The 18,555-nt window shown below is 43.7% G+C and overlaps 1 protein-coding gene across 9 annotated transcripts in view; it reads left to right on the forward strand.

The window, feature by feature from the left end:
* BBX (BBX high mobility group box domain containing) overlaps positions 1 to 18,555 on the forward strand; it is a 131,655-nt gene that overhangs the window by 86,243 nt on the left and 26,857 nt on the right. For all 9 annotated transcript variants that reach the window (XM_081002676.1, XM_081002673.1, XM_081002675.1 and 6 more), the window contains 4 exons: positions 1,930 to 2,128; positions 4,008 to 4,075; positions 12,375 to 12,455; positions 15,498 to 15,578. In XM_081002676.1, coding sequence (XP_080858802.1) covers positions 1,930 to 2,128; positions 4,008 to 4,075; positions 12,375 to 12,455; positions 15,498 to 15,578 — 429 coding nt within the window. The remainder of the gene's footprint in view (positions 1 to 1,929; positions 2,129 to 4,007; positions 4,076 to 12,374; positions 12,456 to 15,497; positions 15,579 to 18,555) is intronic.

Genomic DNA, 18,555 nt, shown 5'->3' on the forward strand with positions numbered 1-18,555 from the left:
CATCTGACCTTGCAGGACAATGTATTCAGAAGCTCTGTTGTGTGCTTTCTATAAAACAAATGCACTACTGGAACAGCTACATGAGAAGACGAATTTGATGGCTGATTCGATTAGAAATTTTGAACAGGCAGTGGGAAATTTTGAACAGGCAGTGGGAAAATATGTGGAGCCCATCCAGGAATTAAATCAGGAGTGTGCCCTGACAGAACAGGCCCAACAGAAATATGAACTTTCGGATTTGACAAATGAACTTGGAAAAAGCCAGATTTGGAAAGAAAAAGTTTGGTTTGGTTTGGAAATGGGGGGCTGGATAGACCCCCCTATGCAGGGATGTTTGGACTTTTCAAGTCTGGCAATGGGCCGTGAGATGTTTGGGATTGTGGTGGCTCCTAATTTTGGAGGGATTTTGAAACATGTTCTTAAATACCACATGGAATTTAGTGTCGATTATGGAAAAGGGGCTGATCTGTCGAGAAGGGTCGAAACGAACAGGAGACAAGGGAAAATACAGTTACAAATATGAAGAAGAGCTGCGGAAGGGACATGGAAGAGACTTAAGGGCCTCGGATATAAGGTTACCAGGTTAATGCGCTAGATCGATGGGATAATAAGGACTGACAAAACCCGGGACCAGGAGGAAGGGATGCTGGATGAAGATTGGATTGTTTTTATTTCTTTTTTTACTACTAGGATTGTTTTATAAAATTGATGAATGTTAGAAAAACGTTGGAATGAAATTACTTGGCTTTAGTAAAAATGTTTAAAGAATTATGTAAGAATATTATGGTTATGAGAAGTTGGTAAAAATAAGATTTAAGTTTTAAGTTTCAAGGTTTTTTATAGTAAGATAAGATTAAAATAGTTTAAGGTAATGTAATGACAGAATATTATGAAATATGGAAAGGATTTGCTGCGACAATTAACAACTAGGATACAAAAAAAGGGAGGAGGAGGAGGTCAAAGAAAGAAGGTAATGACAGTTGAGGATTTGAGAATAATGGATTTGTTTTTAAATGTTTGTGGTGTTTTTTGTTTTTTTTGAATTTGTATTGTTGGATGTGGTTTGTTTTTTTTTCTTTGTTCTTTTCCCCCCCTTTTTCTACTTTGTTTTCTTTTGTAACTTTAAAAAATTTTTTTTCCAATAAATATCATTTTTTTAAAAAAGAGAGAGAAATAGTTGAGCCATTGATGCTTTGAGAAATGTTTTTATGGAGTAGCTTGGCAATCTGAGATTATCCATAAACTCATATTTTATAATACAGGTTTTATAGCTTTTCTGATGACAAACATAAGCAATGTGCACATTTCTATGGGAGTAGCCCCCTTTTGACTTGAATCAAAATAAACATTCAAATTGTTGTGTATTGCATATCCTAAAACCAGTACTTTGTAAACCACTTAGAAGGGTTTTGTTTTGACAATTGCCGTATTTTTCGCTCCATAAGATGCACCTAGTTTTTAGAAGAGGAAAGCAAGAAAAAAAATACAGAGCATGTGAGGGAGAATATCCCCCTCCGTGCTGGCTCCTGGCTGCTCTCATGCAAGTCACAGAGCCCCTCGGACAGAGGGAACTCTAAATAGGTTGTTCTAAAGCCCTCTTCCCCCGCCTCGCCTCTCCCCACCTGCTTGCGCGGGCGCCGCCATTAGGACACTCGCACGGGTGGCGTGCCACGCCCCCCCACTCCAGAAACCAAAGCCCCCAGCTCCGCCGCTGCCAGGGACCACACATTCACTCCATAAGACGCACAGACATTTCCCCTTACTTTTTAGGAGGAAAAAAGTGTGTCTTATGGAGCGAAAAATACGGTAAGTGGTGTATAAATGTTATGAAACAAATAATTAAGAATACTAAGTTGTTACATTTCCCCAAGGTTTTCTACAAAACTGTGCTGTCCCTTGACACATTTTTTTTCCCTTTCCTCTTCATAGTACAAGGATGCATTTATGAAAGCAAACCCTGGCTACAAGTGGTGCCCGCCTACAAATAAACCTGTGAAAACCCAGTCATCTACTGTTACTAACCGGAAAAAGCTGTGGGCTTTCCCATCAGAACCTGCAAAAGATTTGCCAAGTCCGAAAAAGTTAGTGAAGACAGAAGAAATGCCTCAGCTGAATTTCGCAATGGCAGGTTCGTTCGAGATCTCTGTTGACATCAAGTCCCAAGTCTCTGGCCTACAGTACGTGACTGAATCAGGCCTAGAAGTCAGAGGTTTCAACTAGATTGTACTGTATTTCATTAGAGTCAATGGGAATATTTGTTTTATTATAATCATGTACAGTGGAACCTTGGTTTTCGAGCATCCCGGAAGCTGAACAATTCAGAACCCTAACACTGAAAACACAGAAGTAATTGCTTCCATTTTCGAATGCACCTCGGAAGTCATTTTTTTCAATGGAATTTGCCAACCACCCATTGATCCTCGGTTTTCAAATGATTTGGAAGTTGGAACAGTCTTCCAGAACGGATTACGTTCGAAAACCCGAGGTTCCACTGTGTTATTAAAATGGGTTGATTCCTGCAATCATTTTGTAATAGGATGCTATAGGGTTGTAGATATCCTTGAAGCTGTTACTCTTTTGTAAAACATGCCTTCTATATATTTTAATGAGTTATAAAATACATAGTCAGTGGAGCCCCTCATTCTAGTAATGACTTCAACATTTGATCCTGTTATGGTACATTTGAACCTCTTATGGTAAAATGTTCACACAGTACAAAATACACAGTCCCTGTTGTGACTGCCTTCCTGGCTATGGGATGGATGCAAACAGAATTAGTCATGACTTTAAGTCCCATGATTTCAGAACTGACTGTGACTAATTACTCAGTGGGATCCAACACTGTGTATACATGTATAGATAGTACCTGTCGCATTTTCCTGCATGATCATAGATGGATCATATTGCTGCAACTCTTCCTACCTAGGGCTCTTTTAAGCTACTTAAATCAGCTTAAGTTAGATGTTTTGAGCAAAAAATTATACATGAGACATTTCTTGTGCCTTTAATAAGTAATTTCCAAATACTGAAAATATGTTTAACTTCCAATAGCTGCATAGGTAGCGGCACTGGGCATAAATAATGTTTTGCTTCACTGTTAATATCGAATGGATCTCGAGAAGTGAAAGACTCACGATGAGTCTAACCAAATACAAGTTACAATCCATTTGAAAACACAGTCCATTGTGATTGGAGGGAAGGTGTATTTTTGAGTGGCAGGATCTAAAGATACATGTTGCAGGTGATGGTGTGCAAGACTCTGCTTCAGCAGAGAAAGCGGGGGTTGAGCAATGCCTTTTTCAGGCATTCTATCTTAATTTCATGGGGCTAGAAAGTGGAGCCATGTGCCCACTATCACATGCCCACCAGCCCTTTCCTCCTCCTCCGCATTGGCGGAGACATCTGAGGGGAGCATGCTAATTGCATGGGGTTCTAAACAGGGAAACCTACATTAGTTTTCATTGAGTCCCATTGTCAAACTTCCCTTCCCAACATGGGGGAGAGAGAGACTTGAGTGTGATCCCATGCAATCCCATAGTCTTACTTCAAATAGAAATCATAGAATTGTAGAGTTGGGAGAAACCACTTGGGTCATCTAGTCCAACCCCCTGCAATGCAGGAATCTTTTGCCCAATGTGAAGCTCAAACCCACAACTCGGAGATTAAGAGTTTCATGCTGTACCAACTGACAGTTGTATGCAGGAGGGTGTATATTGTGTATATTGTCTGCACTTTATTGTAACACTTAAAAGTTACCAGCACTAGACTGAGATTTTCTGAAAAGAGTGACTTTATGAATAGCTTATCATGATATTATCAAGACTTCCTTCCCACTCCATTTTTTTAAAAGATATATATGGGGGGGGTTTGATTCCTTTTAAGTAGTCTTTCTTAAAAGATGTAATCTTTATAGTTGCTTTCAGTGCTGTGGCTCAGTATGTTTAAGACCTGCTCAAGCTGGCTCCAAAATAAAACATTTTTATCAATATATTTTTATTCTCTGATAGATCCTACACAAATGGGAGGCCTCAGTATGCTACTGTTAGCAGGAGAACATGCCTTGACTGCACAAGAGGTAAGCAGCTATCTTGTCTGCTTCATCCTTTCATTAATGCAATGCATGTTTGACAGATATGTATAGTAATGTAACTTCTGCTGACAACTATTTGATAGGTTTTGTATCTGCAGTCAGTGACACAGTTTTGCCATTCTGTAGCTATAGAACCTAATCATTTGTGCCAGTTGTACAATGTGAAACACTTTGGTGTCAAGTACAGTGGTACCTCCAGTTGTGGACAGGATCCGTTCCGGAGCTCCGGTCGGATTCTGAGGTTTCCGCAACTGGAGGTGCCTGTTCTACGCGCGCGGCGCAATAGAGCACTACTGTGCATGTGTGCGTGCGAAACCCAGAAATAAACTTCCGGGTTTGCCGCGTGTGTATCCCGAAGGATACGTAACAAGAGGGGCACGTAAGCAGAGGTACCACTGTATTGCAGAATCAAGTCCTTTATAGCTAAAGAGTTTCTAGTAAAGAGGAACTATAATCAAGAGGATGTATCTTGAGTCAAACTGTCTGTGAATGTAAACAGTTCTGTGAACTTAGAAGTCCCAGCCTTGAGAGCAAAATCCATTTACCGTATTTTTTGCTCTATAAGACTCACTTTTTCCCTCCTAAAAAGTAAGGGGAAATGTGTGCACGTCTTATGGAGCGAATGCAGGCTGCACAGCTATCACAGAAGCCAGAACAGCAAGAGGGGTTGCTGCTTTCACTGTGCAGCGATCCCTCTTGCTGTTCTGGTTTCTGAGATTCAGAATATTTTTTTTTCTTGTTTTCCTCCTCCAAAAACTAGGTGCGTCTTGTGGTCTGATGCGTCTTATAGAGCGAAAAATACGGTACATTGTATATCGTCTGATACATATTTGTTCTTCTGCCATTTATAATTTGAATACCATAGAGCAGTGATGGCGAACCTTTTAGAGATTGAGTGCCCAAACTGCTACTCAAAACCCACTTACTTATCACAAAGTGCCAACACGGCAATTTAACCGTATATCTCATTTTTTCTGTGTGTTTCACGTTTCTTCTTTATGACTGCTGTTGTAATAAATAATCCTTCATAAAAGTTACTGCATTAAATTATCTTTCTATTGATGTATAATTTTGTGGTATAACTCAGTGCTTTTTTCAAAAAGTATGTTTAGGGGTACACTCAGTTTTACTCAAGAAAAATCACCACCGGGGGAAAAATAAATACAGTTCAAATTGGGGGAAATAAATACAGTGAAATTCATCTACCGTTAAATTCACAAAATGTTCAGAGGTATGCGTCCCTTTGCGTCCCCAAAGAAAAAAAGCACTGGTATTACTCCAGAATAAAGTGGTGTTATGCGCCATCAAACCTTGGAAATACAGAAGGTTTCACAATTTTGGCCACTAGTGCACACTGGAGGGCTGTACTAAGAGCCACCCTCTCCCAATCTTTAATATAAGATAATAATGATTGTCTGCGTGCGCACATACAAATATATATAAATAAATAAACCCAGCCAGATGGGTGGGGTATAAATTTATTAATATTATTATTATTAGCTATTTTTTTGGCTGCCGTTTGATGGCTTACTCCATGGAATGAATTTTTCTGTTGGCTTCTGCAGGAAAGCCCAGAGAACATGTAAACCCAGCAGCCCCTTCTTACGTTGCCGTCTTGATATGCTTACTGATCTGGGAGTTAAGCCCTGCTGAACTCAAGGCAGCTTACTCCCGAGTTGGAAAAAACAGACTGGCAGAAATCAATGCCTGCTCAGCCCCTCGTTTGCTTGCCAGACCCTGGTGCCGCAGGCTTTGGACGGCACATGCAAGTCCCCCCCCCCCCCCCAGCATGAAAGCTACTGCCCTGCTGGGGCAATGGCGTGCGTGCCCACAGAGAGGGCTCTGAGTGCCCTTCTGGCATGCGTGCCAAACGTTCGCTACCACTGCCATAGAATATTTAGAATAATGTGGCGGAATATTTGGTAGTGTTATTTTAAATGCAAAAAGCATTTAAAAATATAGTTTTGTTGTTGTTTAGTAGTTCAGTCGTGTCCGACTCTTTGTGACCCTATGTAAAATATAGTTTACATGCTATTAAATGCTGTTAGATCCCACTTTCCTAATCAACACAAGTAACTCAAAGCTACTTAAAATACCATTGTAACAAATAATTTTAAATATACTATCTCAGTAATATTTACTTCACTGCTGCTAAGGTGTTGTATCATTACCGTATCTCCCATTTTACAAGTGCGGGTTGGGACATTGCCTATACGGCAGCACACTTGAGCTTAGAATCAGGAGTGTTGGGCTCACAGCTCATGAAGTTCACCGCCATACCACAGCAGCTCAGTTTAAAGTAGCCATCTGCCTGTTTACATTTCACCAGCTTTGCAATACAAAATGTATTAAATCTGGCAGCTTTTAGCACATGTTTAATTTCTGTAAGAAGTAAAATGTGATTTTGTAATGGTAGTGGCAAAAGGGTATCATGGTTCAATATAAACACAAGAAGATTTTGTAGCGTCTTGTGCTTGCTTCAGTCAATCAATCAATCATTTATTTTTTGTTTGCTTGTTTGTTTGTATGCCATGTTTCCAAAGTTAAAACATGTTCAAGGTGGCTTACAAAGTATTTTAGAAATTACAGCACTACAAAGATAACTAAAGTAGTCATAAACAAAACATCAAAAAGTACACAGACTGAACAATTTCCACATAAATCATAAGATCCAAAATAAAGATACAAAAAGATGACAGCAACAGCCCCCATAAACAACAAAACTCCATAAACAATGCCCCAGCCCAAGATTCTGTTTGGCAGCTTCAGCTTTTATAGCTGGAGTCAACCAGGCCTTGCCTCTCAGGCCAGGTGGGAAAAGGCCTACAAGGCAGGGAGCAGATCTTCCAGGGCTCAAAGCCAAGATGATGATGATGATGATGATGATGATGATGATTTATTTATACCCCACCTATCTGGCTGGGTTTCCCCAGCCACTCTGGACGGCTTCCAACAAAATATTAAAATACAGTCGTCTGTTAAACATTAAAAGCTTTCCTAAACATCCTTCAGATGTCTTCCTACTGTGGAGGGGCGAGGGAGGTATGGCGGTGGGGGCAGATGTCATAGGCGAAGGGGATCGAGATACGGATATGCTCGTACCCCTTCCAATCTGCGCCCCATCCCGAGAGACGAGGGTAGGGTGAGCAAGGATTACTCACCTCCGTCACTGGTGTTGTGCAATGCCAGGTCTATAGGCAACAAAACCGCCACCATGCGAGATTTCATCATCTCGCAGGGGGTCGACCTGGTTTGTGTGACGGAGACCTGGGTGCGCGAAGGGGATACTGTTACCTTACGAGAGATGGCGCCCCCGGGTTTTTCCGTCCTCCACCAGTCACGGACTGTGGGCCGGGGGGGAGGGGTGGCATTATTAATCCGGGAAGATTGTTCTTTCAGGGCTCTACCACCGCCATCGATCCCCGGCATTGAATGTGTTGGCCTAGTGTGGGGCTCCGAGGTGAGCTTGGCTGTCTGGCTGGTGTACCGGCCACCTAGCGCACCAGCAGCCACCCTGTCAGGCCTGCTGGAGGCGGTGGCCGGCTGGGCCTTGGAGTTCCCTAACCTATTGGTATTGGGGGACTTCAACATCCATGCCGATGCCACTCCCTCCTCACAGGCTCTGGACCTGGTGTCTTCCATGGCGACACTAGGGCTCTCCCAGTTTGTTTCGGGCCCCACACATCAAGCAGGCCACACGCTGGATTTGATCTTTGGTGTCGGTATAGATGTGATCATGTTTCCTTCGATCAAGGTGCCATGGTTTGATCACTATGCTCTGAAAGCCAGGATTGATGTTCCACCCCCACCCTGCTTAGGTGGCGAGCCGATTTGGGCTCGCCCGCGGAGGCTGATGGACCCTGATAGGTTCCGTCAAGCCTTGCGGGACCTTTCTCCCCCTGGCGACTCATTGACTGAGCTTGTTGAGGGCTGGAATACCCAGCTCCTGGCAGCCATCAATGAGATCGCACCTAAGTGCCCTCTGCGACCCCGCAGAAACCGGGCTCCCTGGTTTACTGAGGAGCTCCGGAAAATGAAGCGGGACCTCAGACGGCTAGAGCGAGTATGGCGGGGTGCCCGTGACGGAGCCTCAAGAACATCTTATAGAGTTTTTATGAAAACCTACGAGATGGCAGTGAAGGCCGCTAAGAAGTCCTACTTCTCGGCCTCCATTGCATCCGCTAGCTCTCGCCCGGCACAATTATTTAGTGTAATTCGGTCTTTAACGTCCCTCGAAGGACAGCCAAATTTAAATAATAATTTGACACACAGCTGTGAGGCATTTGCGAGCTTTTTTGCGGAGAAGGTCCTGTCGCTCCGCCATGACCTCCCTGCCAATTTGGATACAATAAAGGAACTGGAGGCCCCTCGACTGTCCTCGGGTCCAGTATTGGACCACTTTGACCGGATATCCCCAGCCGATGTGGACAGACTCCTCCGAGCTGGAAAGCCCACCACTTGTCCTCTCGACCCGTGCCCGTCTTGGCTGATTAGAGCGTGTCCAGACGAGGTGCGGGCCCCCCTGGGGGATATCATCAATCTGTCCCTTGGCACCGGGACATTCCCAGGGGAACTGAAGGAGGCAGTGGTGCGTCCGCTCTTAAAGAAAACATCATTAGATCCCTTAGATCTATCCAATTACCGCCCAGTTTCGAATCTTCCATTCCTGGGTAAGGTGATTGAGAGAGCGGTTGCTGAACAGCTTGGTAGGTTTCTGGATGAAACATCGGCTCTGGATCCATTCCAGTCCGGCTTCCGCGCTGGTCATGGGACCGAGACGGCTCTGGTCGCCCTAACAGATGATCTCCGCAGGCAGCTGGATCGAGGCGGGTCGGGGCTGCTGATTCTTCTAGACCTGTCAGCAGCCTTCGACATGGTCGATCACGAACTCCTGGACCACCGCCTTGCCGACGTGGGGATCCAGGGCACAGTCCTTCAATGGCTGCGCTCGTTTCTCTCTGGTCGGGGACAGAGGGTGGCGCTTGGGGGGGAACTGTCATCCCGCCACTCCTTGGTGTGTGGAGTGCCCCAGGGTGCGATACTCTCCCCGATGCTTTTTAACATCTTTATGCGCCCCCTCGCCCAGCTTGTCCGGAGTTTTGGGCTGGGCTGCCATCAGTATGCTGATGACACCCAACTCTATCTGCTGATGGATGGCCATCCTGACTCGGCCCCAGACACACTGATCAGATGCTTGGAGGCTGTGGCTGGATGGTTACGTGGGAGCCGGTTGAAGTTAAATCCTTCGAAGACAGAGGTCCTCTGGCTGGGGCGGGACGATATGGGATTGAGGGGGCAACTCCCATCTCTTGCGGGGGTGCAATTAGTGCCAGCACCGTCCGTTAAGAGTTTGGGTGTAATCTTCGATACCTCCCTCTCCATGGAGGCGCAGATTGCAGCTATAACAAAGGCGGCATTTTTTCATCTCCGCCAAGCTAAGCAGTTGGCTCCTTACCTCTCTCGCCCTGACCTAGCCACTGTGATCCACGCGACGGTCACCTCCAGACTGGATTATTGTAACTCGCTCTACGTGGGGCTGCCCCTGAGACTGACCCAGAAACTCCAGCGGGTGCAGAATGCCGCAGCGAGACTCCTTACGGGGTCTTCGCTGCGGGATCACATTCATCCGGTGCTATACCAGCTGCACTGGCTCCCGGTGGAGTACAGGATCAGGTTTAAGGTGCTGGTTTTAACCTTCAAAGCCCTATACGGCCTAGGACCCTCGTATCTACGGGACCGCCTCTCCTGGTATGCCCCACAGAGGAACTTACGGTCTTCAAATAAAAACATCTTGAAGGTCCCAGGCCTCAGAGAGGTTAGGCTGGCCTCAACTAGAGCCAGGGCTTTTTCGGCTGCGGCTCCAACCTGGTGGAACGCTCTGTCACAAGAGACAAGGGCCCTCCAGGACTTGACATCTTTCCGCAGGGCCTGCAAGACAGAGCTGTTCCACCAGGCCTTTGGTCAGGGCGCAGCCTGACTCCCTCCTTTGGCAATCTTTACAATACTTTAGTTTATGGTTGCCATCAATTTTGATTTTAATTAATTCTTTGATGTTTTTATAATGTTGCACTATTTTAGTGTTGTTAGCCGCCCTGAGCCCGGCTTCGGCTGGGGAGGGCGGGATATAAATAAAATTTATTATTATTATTATTATTATTCTAAAAGTCTGGTAGCTGTTTTTCTCTTTGACATCTGGTGCGAGGGCATTTCACAGGGCGGGTGCCACTACCAAGAAGGCCCTCTGCCTGTTCCCTGTAACTTGGCTTCTCGCAGTGAGGGAACTGCCAGAAGGCCCTCAGCGCTGGACCTCAGTGTCCAGGCAGAACTATGGTGGTGGACATGCTCCTTCAGGTATACTGGACTGAGGCCATTTAGGGCTTTAAAGGTCAGCACCAACAATTTGAATTGTGCTCAGAAACATACTAGGAGCCAATGTAGGTCTTTCAAGACCAGTGTTATGTGGTCTCGGCGGCCGCTCCATAACTTTTTATGGACTACAGGCCACTTCATCAGATGAAAATTATGTGAATAACTTGCTGGTCTGTGGGGACAGGGGAACATTTGCAAACCTAAGATTTAACTTGAATCATTTTACATGTAGCTTGTCCTTCATTTATTCAAATACCAGGTGCAGAGTATAAACCAAAGAAACCAGAACAGTAAGCCATTCCGAACAAATAAAGACTGCTAAAAACAGCATAATAAGTGAATCAGCAGCTTAAAATGCCTGGGCAAATAAATAAGTGTTAACCTAGTGCTGGAACAATGACCACATCAGCCAGGCAGACTTCTGAGTGGAGGGCATTTGTGGCAGCTTATGTAGCCATAATGCTATGAGTAGGAAGTAACATGGTGCTTGTTAAGCCCTTATTTGCAAGCCTGGTGTGTCTACCAGCCATTCTGACAAATTTCTTATGAGAAATCCACTTTCACAGCTCCTTCCCAAAACATTCTGGGCAGACATTTGGCTGGCAAGTGAAGCATGCAGTGGTAAAAAAAAAAAACCCTTTTCATTTTCTTCAAAGAATAATCAGGCAGACATTAAGGAGGCAGTGTGTGTTTGAGTGTTAAAAGCAGACAGAAGGCCATGTTTGCTATCCTTTCTTTGCATTTAATAATACGTATTTCTTAAGGCTTAATCTGATTGCATTAATGATATTCATCTTCTCAAGAGTTGTATTAACAGTTGTTAACTTACGCTGAATTTTTAGGAATCTCTTATTGCCTCATGATGTGAGTGTGAATGCGTTATATCGTGTCCCAGCCATGAAAATGAAATGTAGAATCAATGCTGGTGTTTGCACACTTGTTAAGTGTGAAGTATGCCATTATACTCTTAGAACAGATTGTATTACATGATTTTATAGGGCATTTTTCTGTATTTAGCTCATCACAAACTAATCTTTCCCTTAATGAGTGGATGGACAAATGAAAGGTGATCTCTTATTGTCATTTCTTACTTGGTTCTTCCCTTCAGTCTTTAGCGCTTTGCATTTTTCTGCATACTACACCAGTGGCTGCTTTGTGCTGGCAATGCTTCTAAAAAGGCAAATGGCGACTCGTTTACATATGTACCTGCCTGCCTGCAGGGAAGCATCTAATGCCCATCCTTCCCATTTCTGATCTCTTTTTCATTTTAAATTCTGTGGCTCTTTCCATGCTCCTTATTTTACACGTATTTCTCTATCCCTTATCTTTTCTAAAATTGGCTTCTGTTTCCCTAAAGCATTCTGTTTAAATTTCTTTTGGCTCACAGTGCTTTTGTACACTTTCTCCTCCTTAACTTTTCAGTTTTTTCTTTCTCTTTGCTCCTTCTTTTCCCGTTATGTACTTCTAATCAAACCCAAAACCTGACTCTTACTTTTCATTGTTGCTTTTATCTGTTGTTATTCTACAGCTCTGGAATGCACTGGCTACATGGAATGTGCTCCCTATCGATATTCAAGCAGCTCTGCCAATTTTGGTTCTTAAACAGCTTCTAAAGAGCAATCTGTGCTCTGAGGCTTTTCCCTGCTCATTAATCCTTCCAGGTTTCCCTTCCTCTTGTGACCATTTCCACCCCCTCCACTTTTTTTGTCTGATACATTGTAAGCCTCCAGGCAGGGTTTGTCATTACTTTTATCTCTCCTATGCCATTTTGATTTGAAAGTGCTTTAGAAATAATAATATATGCGCACACCACTTAGCAGTAAAAGCCTGCAACTCACAGGCAGGCCCCTTTCTAATTGACACACGAAGCAGAATGTAGTCCCTAAAGTTTCCCCCCCAATAATCTTTGTTTCAGATTTCTTCAAGTACATGCCATTCTGATGCATCCAATTCTACTGAAGGATGTCTAAAGTCGCCGTTGTTTCAATTTGCTGAGGTGAGCTTTTTCTAATTTCTGGGGTTTTTTCTTTTTTTAATAAATAAAAAAAGAGCACTAAAGGCTTTCAGATAAGCTCCAAAAATGCTTTAGTTAATTTATCATCCATTTGAGCAGTGGTCACATACATATTTACCTGAGGATCATGGGTGACTTCCGCATCTTTAATGGCACTTAAATATAGTTAATTAATTAAATGCTTTACATGATGCATTGCATTAGGTAGGCATTCTTGAGCAGAAGAAAGAATATCTTTCGTATATTTAGTAGAAAGCATCCTGAGGCCAAAAATGTGCCAGCTAAGGACATATTTATTTAATTAGCAGCTATAATGGATGCCCTCTTCAGGCATCAGATCTTGACAAGCTTCATCAGGTGACTGTTCAGGTTAAAGTGTGGAAACACTCTTTTCAGTATTAAGTCAAGGTCAGCACCATCCATTAGCATATTAGATAGATAGATCATGCCCTCGTATGTTGTCAAATCCTGTACTGTCAAATCCTAATCATCTTTCAGCATATAACCGAGGGCCAAAGTCACAAATCCATTTTTTGAACATGTAAGCAGCCTTTAGCATCTCCAGATACATGCTCATTGGTGAAGGTAGTGTATGAACCAGGCATTCAGTTCTCATTCTTACAGAGCTGCTCCTCTTCAGGGAGGGGTGGGGTTGCGTGCATGCTTCGCGCTTTCCCGCCCTCAGCGGTGGGTGGTGTCGAGACCCCCACATCACTGGGGAGTCCCGGCGCGCATCACGACCACAGTCAGCCAATCTGGCTGGCGGTGGGGGCGTGGCTAGCCACATTTAAGCAGCTGCGTGGCCGGGAGCTCCTCCTTCTGCTCCAAGCTCCACGGATTTCCTGCGCTCCCTCCCTTCTTTCGTTTATCACCTTGACCTTGCTATGGACTTCAGTCGGTTGCCTGTTGAAGCGGCCTGGTAGGAATTTTCCCACTTGGCAGATTGGCACCAGCCACTTGGTTTTCGCCTACCTCGTAGCAGATCGTCACAACTTTATAAGGTTTGGCGGTTAGGCATTGGAAAAGCTTGGTTTATGGGAGGGGAGGTTGTGGCCATCACCTACTCCTCCCCTTTAAGGGTATTCCGTTAAAGCAGCCTTTCTCAACCTGTGGGTCCCCAGATGTTGTTGAACTACAACTCCCATCACCCACTAGTTAGCAAGGCCAGAGCTCAGGGATGAGGGGAGTTGTAGTCCAACAACATCTGGGGACCCACAGGTTGAGAACTGCTGTGTTAAAGGAACCCGGGGTTGTGGTTCCTGTCTGAAGCCCGGGTAGAGCCTAGGGCCATGGCACGACCTTTCCTGTGACCCTGGGGGAGACCAAGTTGATGTACATCAACAGGGCTCCCCCTACAGGTGGTTGACCATTGTAAGACTTCCTGCGTGGCGGGCAGGAGTCAGATATAGTCTGTTCGGGTCCAATGCCCAAAGCCAACACCACTCACATTCTGTAACCAATAAAAGCTGTGGCCTTTTTTCATCCCATTAACCTAAAATACTTGTGTCCACGTGTTTTTATTCACCAAGGGAGGGGGTGTGGGGCCTTGACGCGCAACAGTACCATTTCCAGCTGCTATGAGTACAGGACTTGCTACAGAGTAAATTATTTCCTACATATTAGACACAAACCAACAGACATTGGTCATGACTAAATCCCGCTGAAATAAATAGAACTTGAATTCGTTGCACCAAAAACCCCACTCCTTTGTTTTTGATGTCTTTAGTTGTGGATAATTTTTTCTGGATGCTGCTCATTGTATCGGCCCATGAAAGTGGGTACCTGGTCAAGGAATGTGTGAACAGTGACCCTAAGGTGCTGGTGGAGCCCCATTAAAATGTTCAACCCAAACACAGTTATATAAATTCAATCTGAAACACAGTTACTAAGGATTAAGCACCACTGAATATACCATCACCATGGGTGGCAACGCAAGAGGCGATGCAACAGGAGACCTGTGGAGCCAATGTGAGCACCACTCAGTGATGTAGCAAGCAATGTAGTATTCACAATTATGTAGCTTTTTCTCAGAAAAGCTCAGTAAGAGATTAAGATGCGACCGAAGAAGAGAATACAAACATCAAAGTATAGAGGGTACCCAATTTTTTTACCCCCAAATATTATTTTAATTAGAAGCCATTGTTTCTAATAGATGTTTTTCTCATCTGATATCAGAATACCAAGAATGTGTGGATAGTTGGCACAATCCAGCCAAGATTAAGCACTTTTAAAACACCAATTATTTTCAATGGGTGAGTTAAGTATGTAATTTTAAGCCCCGTTGATTTCAATTTGAATGTTAAGCATGTGTTTAAATCTTACCTGTTGAAATCAATGGAATGTAAAAGTGTTTCACTTTGACTGGATCGTGCTCATTATTGTCCTGAAAACAATCCAGAATATCATAGTATTCCAAATTTTCATGGACATTTTTGACCAGATAGTTAAGATTGCTGTTAACAAGTTTCCAGCTAGCACATTTGAACATCTCAGCGGTGAAAAATGAAGCCAGAATCATAAGGCTCTCATTTAAAACTTCCTTGTAAATAGGTTTCTTTGAAATCAGTGGGGTTTATTTCCAACTAGTCAGTTCAAAATAATATTGCTTATTTTAGTCTGAAAATTCTGATTTCTTGTACAGTTCTTTCAGCATGGTACTGATCATTTTGGTGCTTTGTATGCAATTAGTGTGTCAGGTGAAATGCTTAATTTGCGTCTGTCAATGCAAGGGATCAAAGCCTTTGGCTTAGCTCCAAGCCGTGTGATACTTTATTTAATATTACCATTGTGACTTTTCATTGTTTTATTTTGTTGCTCTGATTATGGCAGAGGTTTCCCTATGAAAATGATGCTTGTATTTTTCATAGTTTGTCATTTACAATCCATTAGAAAAGTAACTTATTCATACCACTTTGTGTCCTGAAGAGCGACAAGTTTTGCCATTTCTGCGGAACATGAAAATCAGATTTGGCTTAAACACGGTGTTCTAATGGCTTTTTTTAAAAAATGTGCCCCCCCTCCCAGATTTCTTCAAGTCCATCACAACCAGATGCCCCTGCAGATTCAAAAGAAAGTGAGGAATCAACACTATTTCAGTTTTCAGAGGTATGACAAATCTGACTTTAAAAAAAATAGAAATACAGTGTGATAAAGCAAGATGGCTTCAAATGTTGCCGTCCTTCTGAAGTACACAAGCATATAACAAATAGTTTCTCCAGCAGGTTTAATTTTTATAATGTGCTAGATACAACTGATATGTGGAAGTACATAGCAATGCCTCCTTCAAGGAAGTAGGATTTCCCCCACAGAATTAGGCTGGAGACTCTCTGCATGCAGTCATCGTGGGACAACAAGAATGAGCCCAACAAGGGGCTGCGTTCACACATTATGGTAAACCATAGTTAATGTTATACTGGGAACTGTAAGTTGGCTCCTACTTGGCTCCTCCATTGGCTCTGGTGGGTACAACAAACCATGATCCCTGGTTTATTGTTACATCTGAATTAGGGATTGTGGTTTGTTTTACTCCCCCAAAAACACAATCAGGAAGCCAATGTTTGTTTTTGGATCATGGTTTGTTGCTCCCACTTGTTTTTAGGAGAGGAGAGGTTTTCCACCTTAGTATGACTTCTCATGAGACTGCTGTAGAGCTTGTTTCAGTGCTAAGGCTCAGCTGGGAAAGAAATAAGGTAGTAGTAATAAAAAGAGTGTACACAGTGTGCTTTCCCTATTATCACTGAGTAACTTAAACTAGCAGTTATTTTTTGGGAGGAGGAGCACACTTGTCAGAAACTATGAATTCAGATAGACATGAGCCCCAGCACCTTTCAATTAAGAAGATCCTTAACGTAAAGGAGGTGGTGGGAAAGATCAAAACACTTCAGTAAAATACAAGATTCTTCTTCTCACAGGTGCCTTCAAGTCTCTATCCTACCTTCAAAATGCTGCCTGTGTTCTAACCCCCTGCCCAAAAAAGCGCCTTCACACCAATCTGTTTATTGGGATAAATAGGTATAAATCAGTATAAGGCAACTGCTTTGATTGTGGGGAAAGGCATCATACCTATGTCATTCTCATCCCTTTTCTTAATTGCAACAATTAGTATTTCTAAAGTCCTTAAATTTCTTGACCAAAGGATCAGTGGTTTTGCTTGGTTGTGAAGGGGGAGGTTCTATGGCAGTGATGGGGAGCCTCCCACGATCCCAATTAGATCCTACATGTCATGTTCTGGTGCGATGCTGGATTTCATGGAGAAGGAGGCAAGGCATGACAAGCCAAGGCCCCTTTGTGATTAACTAGATTCTTAAAGCCCCTGATCTAGAGACAGGCACTCCTTTGTTCCCTAGCCTACTGCCTTACATGCTTCCTGCACTGCTTGAGGTCTTGGGAAGGCATTTCGTTACTCCGCCTTAATGGAAGGTACCTGTGAAGGTTCTGACTCTGACCCTGTTGATAAAGGAGGTTCTTCCTGATTTTACATGTTCTCAGGCTCAGTTGTTTCCTGATCTCTATCAGCAGACTTGGAGCCCTGCACCTGGTCTGGCTCCTTAGCTGGCAAGTCTTCAGCCTCTGACGCAGGAGTCTTGATTGCTGCCAGCCTCTGGGGTCATGACACTAAAGGCCTCTGGATTTGGCGCACGAAACTGTTTGGGGCAAACTATGCAACCTTTCCCATAGTTCAGTCTGCAGCTGCAGAGTGATGATTGACAGGAGCAGCTTTGGAAACACCTGGGATATGACATCAAGCAATGGATAGGGGAGCAGCCCTGGCCACCTGTCAAAATGGCCACGGAGAGTTAGCCATAGAAGTGGCTCCCCATCCCTGTTCTTTGGGCTGGCAAGGAATCTTCCTTGTAGGGTGTCCTTCATCCTTTGCACAGACTTGAGCTTCTGTACAGTACAGCCTTGTAGCTGTATCTCTCATTAGCCAAGCCTACATCATCGTTAAACCAAAGGAACAGTATACTGAGATCGCTGCCTGTGATTTTCATCCCCCTTAGCTTGACTATATAATGTAGCTATTCAAGGCACAAAACTAAAATATCTTAAGTTTAAATCAAAAATCAGTTCTGGGATGAATTTGCTTCTGAATAGCAATATCCCAGGAAATGATAAAGTAACCTCTCATAGCCTCAGATGTCTGTCAATGCCTATGAATTCTGCTACAGAGCACTTCTCTCGTCATTGCCGGGAACTGCTGCAGCAGAGGCAGCGAAGGAAGCTTCAGCTATACACACATTTCTCTTCTTTGTGTTACGATCATGAATTTAGTAGGCTGCAAAGATATGTAGCACACAGTTTGGTGGCTTACTATGAAGCTTGGTGCTAGTGCAGTGTTGCAAGTCCTGGTGTTAGGTATATGCAGTGTTTTTTTTCTAAAAAAAAAAAAGTTTAGGAGTACTCTCATTTTCCTACTCATATTGAAGTGCTGCTGCTCAATGAGGCCAAACTTAAATTCAAAAAATGTTTAATGGTTTGCGTACCTCCAGGAGAAAAGCACTGGGTGTATGTAACTTACACAAGATGTGACACTAGAGCAGCACTGCCACAAACCGTTCTGCTGACACCCACATCCAACTGTGCTCGGGGTTCCAACCCTTCATTTGAGGCCCGTACTCAACATTCAAGAATTGCTTCTCTCTGTTAATCACAGAGCACAAGATGGGGGTGATTCCAGTATTGCCACTTCTTCTTTGTGCTCCGTTCCCATGATGCTCCAGAAACATGTATATATAAGTGATGGAGAAGGGGAATGAGGAACAGGATCATAGAATTGTAGAGTTGGAAGGGACCCTGAGGTCCTCTAGTCCAAACCTGTGCAATGCAAGATGACATGGTTACTTATTGCAGCCGCCTTAATTTGGGCCAAGGGCAGTACTGCAGCAAGCACAACATCCCAGACCCACATTTGCCTGGATAATGCAATTGTGGGCATAGGAGGCAGCATTTCTGGGTAAGAATCAGAATAGATAGGTGCTTAGCCCTCTCTATGGCTGTGTTCACATCTCATGTTAAACCATAGTTAATGTTTAACTCTGGTTTACTATGAACAAGCAACATGGTGGTGCATGCTACTCAAAAG

The sequence above is a fragment of the Podarcis pityusensis genome (assembly GCF_964106645.2).
Source record: "Podarcis pityusensis genome assembly, chromosome: 4".
Lineage (NCBI taxonomy): Eukaryota > Metazoa > Chordata > Lepidosauria > Squamata > Lacertidae > Podarcis > Podarcis pityusensis.